The sequence below is a fragment of the Aegilops tauschii genome, chromosome 6, assembly GCF_002575655.3.
Source record: "Aegilops tauschii subsp. strangulata cultivar AL8/78 chromosome 6, Aet v6.0, whole genome shotgun sequence".
In the NCBI taxonomy this organism is placed as follows: Eukaryota; Viridiplantae; Streptophyta; class Magnoliopsida; order Poales; family Poaceae; genus Aegilops; species Aegilops tauschii.
Window position 1 is genome coordinate 331,313,652 of NC_053040.3, and position 16,894 is coordinate 331,330,545.

At 43.2% G+C, this 16,894-nt stretch overlaps 2 protein-coding genes across 3 annotated transcripts; one reads left to right on the forward strand and one right to left on the reverse strand.

Moving 5' to 3' along the window:
• Positions 1-1,972: 1,972 nt before the first annotated feature.
• LOC109754370 (ACT domain-containing protein ACR3) lies at positions 1,973-5,063 on the reverse strand. Of its 2 annotated transcripts, none has more exons than XM_020313278.4 (8): positions 4,535-5,063; positions 4,336-4,436; positions 4,091-4,185; positions 3,916-3,961; positions 3,677-3,791; positions 3,492-3,559; positions 2,592-3,332; positions 1,973-2,502 (listed from the first exon to the last, which is right to left on the reverse strand). In XM_020313278.4, the coding sequence occupies exons 3-8, from the start codon at positions 4,147-4,149 to the stop codon at positions 2,176-2,178; spliced, it is 1,356 nt and encodes a 451-aa protein (XP_020168867.1). In that variant the 5' UTR covers positions 4,150-4,185; positions 4,336-4,436; positions 4,535-5,063; the 3' UTR covers positions 1,973-2,175. The 2 variants fall into 2 exon arrangements, with proteins under 2 accessions (XP_020168867.1, XP_020168868.1); XM_020313279.4 differs by having other exon boundaries at positions 4,078-4,185; positions 4,535-4,960.
• A 4,011-nt stretch (positions 5,064-9,074) lies between these two features.
• Positions 9,075-12,879, forward strand: LOC109754379 (uncharacterized). The gene is made up of 4 exons (XM_020313288.4): positions 9,075-9,290; positions 9,720-9,814; positions 10,743-11,008; positions 11,682-12,879. Exons 1-4 carry the CDS (start codon positions 9,261-9,263, stop codon positions 12,494-12,496), a joined length of 1,206 nt encoding a protein of 401 aa, XP_020168877.1. The 5' UTR covers positions 9,075-9,260; the 3' UTR covers positions 12,497-12,879.
• The last annotated feature ends 4,015 nt before the right edge of the window (positions 12,880-16,894 follow it).

Below are 16,894 nucleotides of genomic sequence, written 5' to 3' on the forward strand. Positions count from 1 at the left end.
CATCATTTCTATTTAGTTGTCGTCAATAATAATGCTCCTCCAAGTAGCGATAGTCTTTTTACGTCCAACATGACCACTAAGATCACTTGAATGGAGCTAACTAATCAGTTTGTCACGTAGGTAACTTCTTGGGGTGCACAAATGATCACTTTTATAGAAGCCAAGAGAAATGCATGACGATTAAAAGCATCGGCTACTCGATTGGTTGCTCCAGATTTATTCACAATGAGATAGTTAAACCTGTTTAGATATGTTGCCCATCCTGCTAGCATGCGATCAATATGCTTTCTAAAATGCTTCAAGGATTGATGGTCACTAACATTGAACTCTTTAGGTGGCAAATATAATTCCAAAGTTTTGAAAGCCCGAAAAACGGTATACATGCGGGTAGGTACTCTACTTCTGCCTAGCTTCACTTAACTTCTCATTCAGGAAAATAATGGGCTTCCTTTTTTATATATAGAATAGCTTCAATGCCTACTCCACTTGGATCAGACTCCGACTCAGTAGTCTTTTTTGAAATCGGGTAGCACCAAGACACGTGCTTGTGATAATTTTTCTTGATCTCATTGAAACAAGTTTCAACCGCTTCTGTCCATTGGGACCTTTCTTTCTTCAAACACTTGGGAATTGGTGTCATGGCAGCACTGAAATTCTTCACAAATCTCATGCAGAAAGTTGCAAGACCATGGGAACTTCTTACCTCAGAAATGGTCTTTGGAGTTGGCCATTCTCTGGTTGCTTCAACCTTAGGATCACCAACATGAACGCCCTCATGTGTTATGGAAAGTCCTAGAAAAAGAAGTTGCCTTTGCATGAAAACTCATTTCTTCGAGTTGATGTAGAGCTCATTTTCTGTAGAACTCCTAGCACCCTCAAATATGATCAAAGGGTCCGCCCTCATCTTTGCTACAGATCAAGATGTCATCAAAATAAACCACAATAAAGTGGCTAAGAAGGGCCGAAGAACTTGATTCATCAAGTGCATAAATGTGTTCAAGAGTCCAAATGGCTTGATCATCTATTCAAACAACCCTTCCTTTGTCTTGACGGTGGTTTTTCGTTCATCTCCTGGTTTGATGCAAATTTGGTGATATTTGCTTCTTAACTCTAGCTTGGTGAACGCTCTTGCCCCACTAAGCTGATTCAACATATCTCCAGGCGGGGAATAGGAAATCTGTACCTTATGGTGATCTTGTTGATGGCTCTACTATGCACACATAAGCAACAAAATCCATCTTTCTTTGGCGTGAGCAGGGGTGGTACAACATATGGGCTAATATTTTCTCAAATGTGCCTTTTTACAACAACAAAAATCCTTTAGTTTCTCAAATGATCTTTTGTACTCATTCGGTAGTGAGGAAGATTAGAAAACACTTGCTCATGAAGTTAAGTCAATTCTATGTTGAATTTCTTTCATCGATGGCATGCCTTGTGGCTTTCGAAGTATGTTCTGAAATTCTACTAATAAGACACATGCATTTGCTGGAATTTTGACATTTCGGTGTGCTCTGCCTTTTACAATAAGCTCAATACACAAATTTACCTCCTCAAGTCTTCCATAAACTCCAAAGAGATGTGGGAGATAGTTAGCATACTTTCCCCTTCCTCCTTAGAGGTACCATCAGTTTTGTTTGGTTGAATAATGATTTTGCTCTTGTACTTCTCTTCTTCCAAATGGAAGAGTAGATATTTTTCTTGGTCTTGTGTGGTATCCCCATCAAATTGTCAAGGTCTTCTAATATGGCTGACATAACACAATACATTTGAGCGATAATACTTGCCGAAAAAGTGGCAGGCCATGAGGAGGTCCACAGAGACTATGAAAACTTACCAAATGACCCCTAAATGTTAAAATTGCTCAGATGCCCTTATGTTCCACAAAAAATGACGAGGAAATAAAGAAAAAGTAGAAAGTACCAAAAATAGAAGAAAAATACGCAAAAAAAATTTAGAACAAAAATACGCGAGGTTGAGAAAAATATAGGCATCATCATCGCACCTCTTTTCTCCCTCTTGGGCAAAGATTCCTTTATCTCTCTCTTCGAAAGATCATCGGGTGCTCGAAAAAATCGAGGAAAATGGGGAAACTTGTTGGAAAAAGGTACTCCACCAAGAGCTGCCATACTGACTACTCTAGTTGGGGCCATTTTACAACAATTTGCACAACGGAGATTATGCTCCGAGTTTGGCGAAGAGGCCGCCGAAGGAGAAGAAGCTGGTCTTGGCCATGCTGCCAGCAGTCCGCTCCGGCGCCTTGTCAGCGGGCACCTTCTTGACGTTGAGCATGACGGTCTGGCCGACCTGTCCCCGGAGGCCCTCGATGGTCTTCATGTCCACCGGCTGCCCCGACGCGTCGCGCACGTAGAAGACGTTCACGGCCTGCTCCCCCACCGTCGTCACGTCGGCCCTCGTCACCGTCAGGCCGTGCTCCCGGAGCACCCTCGTCACGTCCGACAGCAGCCCCACCCTGTCCCTGCCGCAGAGCTCAAGCGTGAATCCCTGCATTGTAAACCCGTGCCGATGTCAGTCAGAAGCAGCGCACCGTCGACCAGAGAACTGAACCGAGTTCTGTTGCTTGTACCACCCACCTCGGACACTCTTCTGGAGATCGCCGCTTCGAGGCACTTGGTCACCTTCTCTGCCTCGTCCTTCAGCAGCGTGCGGCCGTCCTTGCGACGAATGTACAGCTCCTGGATGCCGTAGATGCCTTCGGAGGTGACGGCGGCGTGGAAGACGACGTACTGCATGTCCGTCAGCGTGCAGACGATGTCGAACAGCAGCTTGGGCCGGTCCCGGCACCTCACGTTCACCACCGAGTAGTCCTTCTCCTCGCAGTGCTCCACGGTCACCGCCGTGCCGTCGTCGGCGGCGGGACGGCCCTGCGGCGCACCGTCGCCGCCCAGGTCCATGTCGGCGTGCATCAGCTGGTGCAGCCGGCGGTCCACGTGGGTGGAGCCGGCGGAGAAGTTGGTGTGCGCTCCCCGGCCGTCGCCGTCGTCGTCGTCTCCGCCGCCGTGCCCGCGGAGCACGTGCCGCAGCCGCTCCTCGATCCCGGCCAGGCGGCACGCGTCCTCGATGGCCTGCCCCGAGGACACGTCGTTGACGTACACCACGCAGGCCACCCTCGTCCTGTGCGTCCACACCTCGGCCGCCATGACGTTGCACTGGAGCTCCGCCAGGACGGCAAAGATCTCGGAGAGAAGGCCGGTTCTGTCGGGCCCCTTGAGCTCGATGGCGGTGTGGTCGCCGATCGAGTGCATCCCGACTGATCTCCCAGGCGAATTGCTGCCCTTCGTCGCGCCCGGTATGTTGCTGCCCGGACCTAAGGCCTGTCCACAAACAACAATAATTCAGCTATTCAGCTCCCACTCAGTTTCAGAGTAATAATCTCAGCTTCTTCATGGAAAACTAATTAACAGAGATCCCAAATCAATCGAATGTCTCAAATTATTAAGAGTTAAAACGGATGGTGACTGGAATTTGCAAACCTTCTCGATGTGCTGAATGGTCTTCTCATCGGTCACCTTCTGCCCTTGCTTATCCAGCACATGGAACACTGCATCGTTTAGTCGCAATATACAGCTCAAATGGCAAGGCCGTGTAACAGTTTAAGTTGGAGTAATGATGCTCTGTGGAAATGAATACTACTATTGCATAGCACAGGGCGTCTTACCGTCCATGAACCATCCGCCATCCGAGGTGATGTAAGCTTTCAAGATGGTGAGGTCAAGATCGCTCAGGACCTGCACCACCTCCAGCAGAATGCCATTCTTGTTCATACTGTCCACCTAAAACCATCACAAGGCAGATAAAGTTGCGTGCACAAATTTGGATTTTGAAATGATCCCAGCGAGTGAAATGTTCTCTCCCTGTCTCTTGTCTCTGTACAGGATGAATTCAGATGATCCTTACCTTCACTAGGGTGCAGTCGCGGCATGTGTTGTTGTCGATGCAGACCCTGCAAGGTGTTCACCGTGTCAAGAGCAGAAATTAGTAGGATTTCCAGCGAGTGATGACACATAAACCGGATGATGAGCAAAATCGACCAAGTTCTGCAGCTTAATTAGAGAATACATTAGAGACCGACCGAGGAGGGTTGATGCGCTGATTGAAGTTCTCATACTCGGGATCAAAGTAAGGCCGCATCTTTCCCCGGCAGTGGATCCTTCCTTCACCCTGCCGCTGAAAGAATCAATTGCGAGCAAACGTTATCAGTGTGATCCATGTATGTATGGCGATCTCCAATCATGGGAGCAGGACTTGGATCCAAATTAACAAAGGAGAAGAGCATAAAGCAGACGTAATCACTTTGGGGAAATGGAATAGACCAACCTTTCAGTCGATTCTTCCGCCAGGGTAGCTTCACAGCTCCTGCTTTCGCTGAATTTTCTTTTATATCTTGGATCGGAAGCGGAGCTGGTACCTGCGGTATCCTGAAAAGTCGTCGGACATTTCGAATCAATCTCAGAAACAAGGATACTTGCTTAGAAATCTCATGAATTCAGAGACCGAGGCCAGGATAAAGAAATACCTGGAATCCTCGTAGGGCTGGTTCTTTCCTTTTCGAGGGAACAATGGTGTATGAAATCAACAACCATGGACGGGCAATATTTCCTTGAGACCATCGTAGGGGCGTAGACTAAAGCACACAAGCAAGATACTATTTCGCCTCATGGTGGCCTGAACAATTCAGCAGAACGGCGAGTGGCTGTGGAAAATGGATACTTTATGTGCTCCTGATAGCTTGGTGCAGAATCAGCAACCACAAGAGAGCCATAGCCAAATTATTGCTGGAATCTGACTAGCTAAAGCTACACCGCTGCTCGCATTAGAATAAGCTGTGAGGAATCAAGAACACGTCAGGTTGACGGGATAGGGACCACGCCTTTCTTTCCCCACTCGCCAGGCAATTGGACAAAGCCTTCCTCTGTCTGCTGCTGCTGTGGTGGCCACTGGCGGAGGGAATCTTGGTGCCTCCACTTCAGCTAGTAGATACTATGTTACGGTTTTAGCCCGCGGGTGGTGCTCTGCTTTTTTTTCGAGTCGGTCTTTTGGGCTTCGATCATTTGTTCTTCGGGACGGATTAAAATGCGCTACTGCGCAAGTTCTTGCCTTCCTCGGGGTGGCAATGTTAGGGTTTCTCGTCGTACACAATGACGAACTTTGATGTAAGATTCTTGAGATCGATTTAAGGATTCAGCAACGAAGACCGTGGCTGCGGGGTGTTACTTCTCAAGGGCATGTGCATGAAAACTTCCCGACTGTCATCGACAAGGTTGGGCGGCTCTCATATGGGAGCAACGACAGAGGGGCGTTGGCGGCTCGTTCTGATGGCGACACTGGTTGTTCCGTGGTCTAGAGACCTTGATGTAAATTTTTATTACGTTTTGAGGCGCTTTGTACTTCTGTTAAACTATTATGGTATATCTTAGTCCTTTATAAAAAGAAGGGTTGACTCAATAGGAAAAACAAATTAAGGCCAATAGGGAGAGAATGTGTGTGTACCACCGCAGGAATAATACCCTAGCTATTATTTGCCTATTATATTGTTTCTGACCGTGTGTATCTCATAAGTCGTATTGCATTAATCAAATAATTAATTTGAAAGTTTCATTTCGTCATATTGTCAAATGGTGAATAACTTCTTTCGATGTTCTTGTGAGAGACTCACCCCCAAATTTTGGACACACTATTTTTGTGACATTTGAGAGCTATCCAAATTGTTGTCCAATTTTAGCACAACCCTAGCTACCGTCCCCAATCCAACCACCATTTATCCGATAAATGCAAATATTTTCTAAATAAATGTCAAACGACCTCCGAATGAGTTGAAATAATTCATATGGCCTTGTAATATTATAGAAAGGCTACACTTAAAATTCCATTCTATTCAGAATGCTGTGCCCAGCGATTGAATATGGAGACTCTATAGGCGGATGATCAATTGAATAAAATTTCACAAATAAAACTTGTTAAATGGTCCCCGCACTTCCATCACTCATCCTCACAAACCACCTAAATCTCCCTAAACCTAACCCAAAAGGACATTTCCCATATAAGGCACGTCATCCCCAAAACCTTAATTGCAGGAGACAATAACGCCCCCTCCCCCCCCCCCCACCCACCCACCTTAGATTTCAGTGTCAGCCACCTAGTTTCCGCCTTCCTTCGACTCCGCCACCCAACCCGTCGCCACCAACAGCCGCCACGATCTGGATCATCAGATCAAGATCGGACGACCTCCAATCGCGCCCTTGCGCCACCTCCAGCTGCGCTCCTGCCTGAGCCCAACTTTCATCTCATTGTGGGCAAGCACAAGCTATTCTTTATAATAAGATATAGCTTTTGCATTGATCGACGATGGACATGTCAGTATCTCAAGACAGACTCTAGTTGGCTGACACAATAGGATCACATTGGTTTGTTGTGTTGGTGTGTTTCGCTCTCCCCCCTACTTTTATTTATATCCTAAGAAATCCTATGTATCTATATATTTGAAAAAGTTACTTCCTCAAATTTCAAACCGTGCATTAAAAATGTTCATCACATTTTAAAATAGGTTAACATAATTTTAAAAATGTTCATAACATTGAATTTTTTTCCACACGTTTAAAACATGTATATGACATTTAAGAAATCATTATATGCTCAAATTTGTTTGCATATTACTAAAAATGTTCATGGTATTTGTATATGGCATTTAAAAAATCATCATATGTTCAAAATTTGTTTGCATATTACTAAAAATGCTCATGGTATTTGTATATGGCATTTAAAAAACCATTATATGTTCAAAATTTGTTTGCATATTACTAAAAATGTTCATGGTATTTAAAAAATGTTCACACTTTAATTTTTTTGTTTCATCTCATATTTAAAATATATTTACCATGTGTTTAAGAAAATATTTGACCTGTATTTAGAAATATTCAATGCGCATTTACTAAATGCTCAACAGTATTTAGAAAATGTTCAACTTGTATCTAGACTTCTAGAGCATTATATTAAAGAAATGTTCAACCTATCTTTAAAACATATCAGCGAGTATTTACAAAATGAAAAAGAAGAAGAAAAAAAATAAAAGGGGAAAAGGAAACATACAAAAACTGAGAAGGAAAACTGATAAAGTAGTAGAAAAATACAATTTTATAGTAAAAACGCAAAATCTTCACAAAATCGAATGGAAGGTTCCCAAAACCAAACCCCATTATTATAGCTCTGCGACAATCCAACCAGGGCCTTAGGGCGCGACTATCTATCGTTTGTTCCGATACAGAGCATAGTGTTGCCTGCAGTACTACATAAATGGTTTCGAAACTAGATCCCATGTTGATAGGTTTCGAAATCTTTGAAACTAGATCCTCGAAACTAGATCCCTCGCGTCGAAATCTTCGAAACTAGATCCCATGTTGATAGGTTTCGAAAAACTTTTTTTACACGAAAAAATCAAACAAAAAAACCGTACCGGAAACACTTTTTTTCCTTTTCGAAAAGGTAGAACCGTGCCTCTCTCAGAAGCAAATTTGTGCCTTCACGAGAAGCAAATGTGTGTCTCTCATGGAAGAAAAAACTTATTTTTTTCTTTTTCGAGAGGCACAACAGCGTCTCTCACGTAAGCAAATCCATGCCTGCATGAGAAATAAATATGTGCCTCTCGCAGAAGTAAAAAAAATAATCCATTTTTTCCTTTTTCGAAAATCTGTGCCTCCCGTGGAAGGGAAAAAAGATTTTTTTTTCTTTTTTGAGTGGCACAGATTTGCTTGTGCGAGAGCCACAGGAAAAAAATGTTTTTTTCATGCAATTTGTTTTTTTTTTCGAAACCTAAGTAAAACCGAGAAAAAAATATAAAAAGCCAAAAACATGTAAGAAAAATAAAAATAATAAAATCCGAAGGGAGTGCCCAGCACGACACGTGGCTGTGGCTGAGAGCGCCAAGTGACGCACCCCCAATCCATAAAAAATGACCCTTGTGGGGACTCTGCGAGAAGTAGTTCTTAATTAGTTGCTCTTAACACCCGCGGGCGTGAAATAGGATTAGCCGTCACGACACCAATTATGTCGCGGGAGTGGAAAACACACAAAGAATGCTGATGTACATCAAGCCCAAAATGTAGCGACACCAATTATGCCATGGGAGTGGAAAACACATAAAGAAGGGACCAACTACTCCCTCCGTTCCAAATTACTTGTCGTGGTTTTAGTTTAAAGTAATTTGGAACGGAGGGAGTAGTTGGCAAGCGTTTCTTCGGAAGCCTTCCAAGGATCACTTGGGGGTGGGCTAAGAGCGCACAGCCGCTGCCACATGTCACGCTCTGGATGCTACCTTTGGATTTTATTTTTTACTTTTTGGCATGCGTTTTCAGCTGTTAAAACGGGGTTTTCCCTTTTTTAATTTTTTTCCACTGGCCTTCCCTAGCTTTTGGACCAATTTTTTTTGCACGAAAAAGCATGTTTTTTCTTCCGCGAGAGGCACGGTTACGAAAAAATGCCTTTTTTGTGTTTTTTTCTTCCGCTGGAGGCACGATTTTGCTTCCCCGAGAGGCATAGTTATGCTTTTACGAGAGGCATGACCGCGCCTCTCGGAAACGAAAAAAAATGTGTTTTTTGTTATTTTTCTCCTTTCGCGCGAGGCACGGTTTGCTTCCGTGAGAGCCACGGTCGTGTTTTCGTGAGAGGCATGGCCGTGCCTCTCGGAGACGAAAAAAATGGCACGTCCGTGCCACTTTCGGAAAGGAAAAAAATGTGCTTCCGGTTTGGTTTTTTCGTGAAAAAATTCGTCAAAACTTATCAACATCGGATCTAGTTTTAAAGATCTGGACGCGAAGACTCCAATGGTGAAAAAGTTTCGAGATTTGGACGCACGGTTTAAGAGATAAAATGTTTTGAATAAATGAATGTACGAAAAAAGGGAAAGTCACAGGTTGCGACAAGTGATGCACATGTAGTGCACCACTTGTCACAACCTGAGCAGTTGAGAGTGATCTTTAAAAGGAGTACTTCTTAATTAGTGATTTTGCACAAAAAATGCTGATGTATATCAGGCCCAAATGTAAGGAGAACGAAGGTGCCCCATGAGAATGTGGTACGGGCTTTCGGCCCAACCCTTTCTACTAGGACTAGACTGATCGCCTCCTCCTGAAGTCTAAACCCTCACTCCCCTTCACCACTGCTCCGGCAGCCGTCGTTCGGCCTTGCCCCTCCCGCCGAACCAAGGAGTACCGGGCGCGGCGGCGGCGGCTACCGCCCGCAGGGCCAGCATGGCGTTTCTCTTCAATAAATTCCAGGAGGTACGCTCCCCTTCCCTACGCATCTCGCAACCATCTCCGGATCTCGATCTGCTTGGCCCCCGTTGTGCGCGAGAGAACCAACATCGATTAGCCTCGAACACAGGAAATGATTCTAAATTTATTCTACGCGGATTTGAGTGAAGTCAAATGTATGTGGGAGGGAGATGATGATGTGTGTTGAAACATCTGGAAGTATAGCTGTATAAATGTGTTTATGGCATCCTCAATGCTCTAAATCGTGGTTGATTTTCTGTCCAGGTTAGAAGTCTTTTATTTTGTTAGTCCTAGGTTAGAGTGTTCCATTTTCTATATGACTTCTCTGTGTCTAATCTTATGTATTGCCAATTCAGATGAGCAGACAATTAGTACTCTGGGCAGCATTATGGCTTTGTCAGCTGTTCCTGTAATCAATTTACTGGTTCATTTCAGGCAATCAAAACACTTGCTAAGAGTCCAAGCTTTGCTCGAGACCCACGGCATCTTCAGTTTGACGCTGACGTGAATCGTTTATTTCTCTATACCAGGTATATGGATATCTGAAGAAATCGCCATGTTCCTGTTCATTTGTTTTTCGCAGATGATAACACAGTAGTTCTGCTATATGCAAAATTGCAAATATCTAGCATTTTTTTTTGTCTTCATAGACAATAGAGAAGTGAGATCAACATTTGGAATTTAGTTTACTCTACAGGTCTATTAAGGTTGTTATTGGATTCTCATAGTTTAGATGCTACAAGATATTGATCTTATTATTATCCCTGTGATTAGATATTTTGCATATTTTACCATCGACTGAAGGATCAAGCCTCTAAACCATGTGTTAACATGGTAGTTCTGCTACATGCAAAAATTTAGGACTTAGTTTACTCTACAAGTCTATTATGGTTGTTATTGGATTCTCATAGTTTAGATGCTACAAGGGATTGACCATATTATTATGATATTATCCCTTTGATTATATATTTTGCATATTTTAGTTTTAAAATATTCTGTTACCGCCGATTGGAGGATCAAGCTTCTAAACAATGTGTTTGGTTATTTCTAGTTTCTTTGGAAATGCATACCAAATTTGCTTGCAACACTCGGTATGAAACTATGAATATGATTAGATTGCTACAAGGTCCATTAAAATTGCAAATATCTTGTAGCATTTTTTGTCTTTATATGCAATAGAGAATTGAGATCAACATTTGGAACTTAGTTTACTCTACAGGTCTATTAAGGTCGTTATTGGATTATCACAGTTTAGATGTTACAAGGTATTGATATTATTATTATCCCTGTGATTAGATATTTTGCATATTTTACCGCCAACTGAAGGATCAAGCCTCGAAACCATGTGTTTAGTTATTTCTAGTTTCTTTGGAAATGCATTACCAAGTTTTCTTGCAACACTCGGTATGAATATGATTAGATTCCTAAATTCTTGATTCTTTTCCATGTGCAACTTAGCTATAATCGTTTGGGAAAGCATTCTGAAGAAAAGGACGCTGAGGAGATTATTGAATTGGCTAGCAAAGCATCTGTTACTGACCAGCAGAAACAAGTGCAGCAAAATGTTCATTATCAACTTAAGCATATATGCAAATCAATGGATAGCATTCTTCGTCCTGATACAAAAGATCCATCACAATCTCCTTCTGATGCTTATAATAATTCTCGACGAAGTGGCTTGAGTTTGGCCGTTGGCACAGGAGTTGCAGCTGCAAACAAGCCAGGTAATATGTTTCAGCTAAGTGCATTGCATTGACACATTCACAGTTTTGTACCTGTATCATCCAAATTAGGCTCGTAAGCATATCTTGAGTAGCATGTCTTGCTGCACAATGCATACTACCTAATAAGTTATTTTAACTTCAGCGACCAAAGATACTTTAGAGCCTAAATATGATGATCAGCAAACATATACACGTGTTTCCATCCCAAATATCTACAATTATGGCTAAGGGTGTTATAGTTCCAAAGACATTCGTGGGCCCTTACTTATGTGATAGGAATAACATTCCCTTTGTTATTTGCAATTTTCTGTGCACTTAACTTATGCCTCAATTTTGTTTACCATAATTTAACATGCTTAGCCAGCATCATACTTTCACGGTTTCTTTGAATTTCTGGGTTAAGCACACATAACTATATGCACTGATCTTTTGCCGGTTGCTTCATATGCATCATGACCTATGAACTGTTCAACTATAGATGGCAAGCTAACTCCATATCCTGAAATGCTTCTTTTTGTACTGGTTACTGCAAGCTCTTTCTTACATTCACATACAGGAATTATGCTGCTACTGTGTTCATAGAGATATAGTTACATACATCAAGTTCTTAGTAGTTGTTTTATTCGATGAATCATATGAAGCTATCATCTGATGCATTTGCTCTGCAGTGCAGCTGTTCCTGCTACTCGACCTTTAACTCGAACTGAATTGTCAAACAAATTCAGGGATCAGTTTGGCTACACCCTTGACATCAAGCCGTCACTAATACCTCACAAAGATGCAGGGCAAGGTCTGTTCTTATCTGGAGAAGCTAATGTTGGTGCTGTCCTAGCCATCTACCCTGGAGTTATATACTCACCTGCGTATTATCGATATATCCCTGGATACCCAAGAATTGATGCGTGCAACAGCTATCTTATCACAAGATATGACGGAACAATAATCAACGCGAAACCATGGCATTTAGGTGGTGAAACAAGAGAGGTATGGGATGGTTCAGATCCAGTGGATTACAATACAACGCCACCCAAAAGCCCAGAGAGCAACTCTGACCGGGCGTGGAGGATGCTTAACAAGCCCCTGCAGAAGAGTGGCTGTGAAAACTTTGGGGATGTGCTCGAACGGCGAAATCCACTAGCCTTTGGTCATTTCGTGAACCATCCACCGGGAGGGTCGGCTCCTAATGTCATGATCTGCCCATATGATTTTCCACTGACAGAGAAGGACATGAGAGCATACATCCCGAACATTGCGTTTGGTGGTGAAGAGCCCGTTACAATGAAGAGGTTTGGCTCCTTCTGGTTCAAGTCCAGAGCCCCTGGTAAACAGACTGGGGAGTCACCGGTTCTGAGGACGCTTGTGCTAGTGAGTACGAGGTCCGTATGTGACGAAGAGCTCTTCCTGAACTACCGGTACAGCAGCTCAAAGGGGCGGCCAGAGTGGTATACCCCAGTGGATGAAGAAGAGGATAAGAGGAGATGGAGCTAGGTCTGAACCGACCCGCCTGTAATGTTTTGTTCCAATGTTTCTGTGGCTCTTTCTTTCGTCAGTAACCGGATTTAAACAGGGCGCTGGTGAACTCCAGTAACCGGATTTAAACAGGGCACTGGTGAACTCCAGAAGCCGATTTGGCCATTCTTTCTATGTTTCAGTCAACCGCATAGGTATTGTCTCTGCTGAACTCTTCTTGCAGGTCTTTTTGTGGCAATAAAAAGAACACCAGTTACGTCTCATGTTATTTGAGGTAGTATCTGCATTATCCATCCCGTTGTTGTAAGGGGATATTTATTTATGAGCTTATCACTCAATCTGTGTCAGCAGTGCCATACTTATTTGCTTTCGGAATAGTAACAAGCTATGCCATATTGCTAGCGAACTGCTTCTCATCTAAATAAATACTACTACCTCTGTAACTTAATATAAGACGTTTTTGACACTATGACAGTGTCCAAAACGTCTTACATTTTGATACATAGGGAGTATGTACAGACTTGGGAGTTCCAATTGGTCGAGTAATCTTGCGATTTCCTGCCGTGGAGTAGGTCCAATATGTTGAGTGCTCCATGTTTCACGTTTGTCTGAAACTGAGGTGGCTGGTGTCGTGGCCATACATACATCTGAAGCATTGGAGATGGGCGACTAACAAACAGCCTACGCCCAAGCTGACAGTAGCAGTATCTATAGCAGTGTGTCGACAGACTGTATCGTACTGGATGGCGATTTCTTCCGTGCAGTTGGCTTCACTGAAGATCACGCGAGCTGACTGCTGACTGCTGACCAAAGGCCGCCTCTTCTCTTCCTCATCTCATCCCTAGAAGACACTGCTGTACGTGCTGCGCCGTATGGGTAGCATGTGTTGTCGTCCTTGGAAGTTGGAGCACGCATGCCCGGGTAAGTTGTCTTGCCGACCTGGTTAGCTAGCCGCACCGAAAGAGCACCCACGTTCTTCGGTAAGATCATATGGGCAAGAACATAAGCTAGTAACTTACACACTTTCCTAGACTATGTTACTACTTCCATAGTGGGTAGGAACATCTATATAGTGTCATGCAACGATGTATTTATTAGGTTATAGACTCATTGTTTCTTGAAGTGTGTGATGTTCCGGTAACTTAGCTAGTTACCACAAGCACCTCTCTCTTCATTAAATATGTGCCACATAAGCAAAGTTGTATTGGAGTGTGCGATGTTACTTCTAAGTTCCTTCCCATTGTGACCAGCCTGAGAAACCCATGCTATGCCCGGTCAGATCGCCGTCGCACTCGCTGAATGCTGTATTCTAAGATCTCTCTCCATGTGCTCTTCTTGCTCAGAGCTGGTAGAAACCTGCTGAATACTCAACTGATATTTGATGCCGACGAAGCATCCAACAAGGCAGGCCTAGCATATCATAACAGGGAGAGTAGCTATCTTGTCAGTCGAGATGCCAACTCATTTGGGAATGGAACGGATCACGGTATTATTGCGGGAACAAGCAAGCTTTGCTGTCAGCTTGTCACTACGTGCATGTGTTCGTATCATGGAAATTTGTGAGCGGATAATGAGACACGTTATACGGTGGATGGAGTGGACGGACGGTGTTTCCTTCTTGGGAGAAAGCTCCTCTTTCTGTTGATCAACAGTTTAGAAACAAGATCGACGAATAATTACTAGTACTAACATGATAAGTTTTATTCGGGAAAAAAAGGGAGCTTGCACGTCATTGTACTGAGAACGAAACGATTACACAAATCTGTATAAGCACGGCGGGCCCAACCCACCTGATTACAGAATCACAACTCACACGCTGGTCTATGCAAGTAGGACGAGTTGTTGATTTGTGAAGGCATGTATGATGCCAGAGATGGTCTTCTGTCTTTTTTTTTTTTTTGGTCTTCTGTCTTCTCAACTTCTCATCCCCCACAATGAAAGCGAAGTCACGAGTTATCTAATATGCATTATTGTCTCTCTTCATTCTTTTCTTCCCTATCCTTATATAAAAGAAAATAAAATGAGTGGTGTATTTGACATCACCCCATCGCATGTGTGTGTTTGTTCACGCTTGAAAACTGAAGAATGGTACTACTGTATCTTGTGACAGATTTACTGATGTCCGTATCGTTGCAATTCCAAGCGATTACATCATCGAGGAATCGAGAATGATCCAGCAGGAACATGGAATTCTGCAATCCCGATCCTTTTGAATGGAAGAGTGTTTCTAGTGCCTGAAACATCTGGCCAGTCCAATCAGTCGCGGAGATTAAAACCCACAGCGATGACCAAACCGGAATTTGCTTCGACGCCCGTCCATATCCGGCGATGGTACCGTACCGCTTTTCTTCTCCACAGGTTTGTTATGTAGCCCTTGTAAGAGCATCTCTAGTGGATGGTGTATATAGAGGTGGATGTTAAATATACACGATCAAAAACAAAAAATGTTTCCCAGTGAATCGTGTATCAGGTTGTGTATCTATACACGTCGCTCCCACGAGCATACCTGGTACCTTTCCCCAAAAACTTCACAAACTTTGATCATAAATTTCTTGCAAGACTAAATTAGTAGCCTCAGCGGACCGGATGTACTCATCAGCACCATCAACTGCTATTTCATATGTTAGCATCCACATTGCCGCGGTCATCTTTTGCAGAGGATGTAACCCAAGAGCTCCAGAAGCACTTTTTTTTGAGTAAAATAACCATCATAATCATGCTCAAGTATACCATCGGCTATGCGTTTGAACAAATTACGGGACATCCTAAATCTGTGCATAAAAAGTAAATGAGACAGGGAAATGAAAAAAGGGCTAAAGCAGAGAAGTGTAGTAATTACGAACCTTCGTCGAAACAAATGTTCGGGATAGCGAGGAACTTCTTTGAAGTAGTCGTCCCACAGAAGAACAAAACCGGCATCTCTTCCTCGATTGATTGTTTGACGTCCATGCTTGGAACCGCCATGGCGTCGAGCGTTCATCCTCTCTTCCTCCTCGCGCTCGGCGAATGCTGCAAGTATGAGTTCATCTTCGCCAGATGAAGATGACGAAGAACTCATGTCCAAAATGGATGTGTTCATTGTGTTGCGTGAGAGACGATAGAGAAATCTAGGTGAGAAGAGAAGTCACAGATAGAAGTGCTAGAAGAGAGATGGTAGGGGTGGTTTATATAGACTAGAAATACCACTGTTGAAATATAGCCGTTTGAAAATATAACCGTTGAAAATATAGCCGTTTGAAAATATAGCCGTTGGAATATACACGTCCAAATTTACACGTTCCACTAAAAAACTGAGAGGTGTATATTTTAGCAAGGTGTATATGGACATGCATATGAAGATATACACGTCCAAATTTACACCATCCACTAGAGATGCTCTAAAGACGGCACCTTCTTCAACGGGTGCTATGTATCCATCACCTTTGTCTTTGTGTACTTGTGCGCAAAGAGAAATACTATTACCAGTACACTGCTGTATTCCCAATGTATGTTTCTCCGTTTCAGAAAAAATATGTATGTTTCGGTGGCGGTGGTCAAACAGGTACTCCATCATTGGATCGATGGTGACCCTGGCCTAGGGGATTAGTTATTTGTGTTCGTGCTTCCGGTGCAGACAAAACGATGGGTTGCTGTAATGTAATGGCTGGTAACGGGCCAAAGGCCGGACAAGTTCTCCGGCCGGCAGACGGCAGTGCCCGCCCCGGCCGGCGGAAGCGTCATCCTGATGCGGAAAGGGTCCACAAATTAACTATGCTCCTTTGTGCTGCTGTTCAGCGATATAGTGCGCATGATAAATCCATAGTCGAGACGGCCTAGCTACTCACGTCTGTCCCATAATATAAAAGCGTTTTTTATACCACAATAGTGTTAAAAACGGTCTTATAACCTATTTCTCTCAACATGCAAGTATGCCATCATTCAACATGAATGAAAAAAGACCCACCTTAACATGCACTCATGCATAAGTAAAAGCTACATGAACATGCAAACATGCATGATAATTTTTATTTTATTCATATTTAATAAATATTTGTAATTATAAAGTGATTTCACACAATAAATCATTTGTGTTTTCAATTTTATTTTTCATATTATTTCAAATACCCATTTTCATACAACCAAATATTGCAAAATATTTCTGCAACAACGTGCGGGGTTTCATCTAATATTAAAGAAGTTCATCATGCCACTTGAAGCTATGCGGCCTACCTCTTGTGAGCTATGAGCCTGTGATACATGGGGAAGATATTTGAGTCATGATGCAAAGTTGTCCGGACATTTGTGGGCATTCTGAGGGTCCGTGTTGGAGATTCCCTTATATTGCATATTTGCATCATCATGCAAAGATCTTTCCCGTGTACACGCCGCCTTGACCGGAGCAATTTTAGCCACCCTACTTCTACGTCGCTGAGCAAC

What these genes read in the sequence shown, in the direction of transcription:
- LOC109754379 (XM_020313288.4), top strand. Translation starts at nt 9,261, where the DNA reads ATGGCGTTTCTCTTCAATAAATTCCAGGAG. An exon ending in TCTTCAATAAATTCCAGGAG is followed by an intron (nt 9,291 to 9,719) that starts GTACGCTCCCCT and finishes GGTTCATTTCAG; the next exon opens with GCAATCAAAACACTTGCTAA. An exon ending in CGTTTATTTCTCTATACCAG is followed by an intron (nt 9,815 to 10,742) that starts GTATATGGATAT and finishes TGTGCAACTTAG; the next exon opens with CTATAATCGTTTGGGAAAGC.
- LOC109754370 (XM_020313278.4), bottom strand. Translation starts at nt 4,149, where the DNA reads ATGCGGCCTTACTTTGATCCCGAGTATGAGAACTTCAATCAGCGCATC. An exon ending in CAGCGCATCAACCCTCCTCG is followed by an intron (nt 3,962 to 4,090) that starts GTCGGTCTCTAA and finishes AACACCTTGCAG; the next exon opens with GGTCTGCATCGACAACAACA. An exon ending in TGGCGGATGGTTCATGGACG is followed by an intron (nt 3,560 to 3,676) that starts GTAAGACGCCCT and finishes TAAACGATGCAG; the next exon opens with TGTTCCATGTGCTGGATAAG.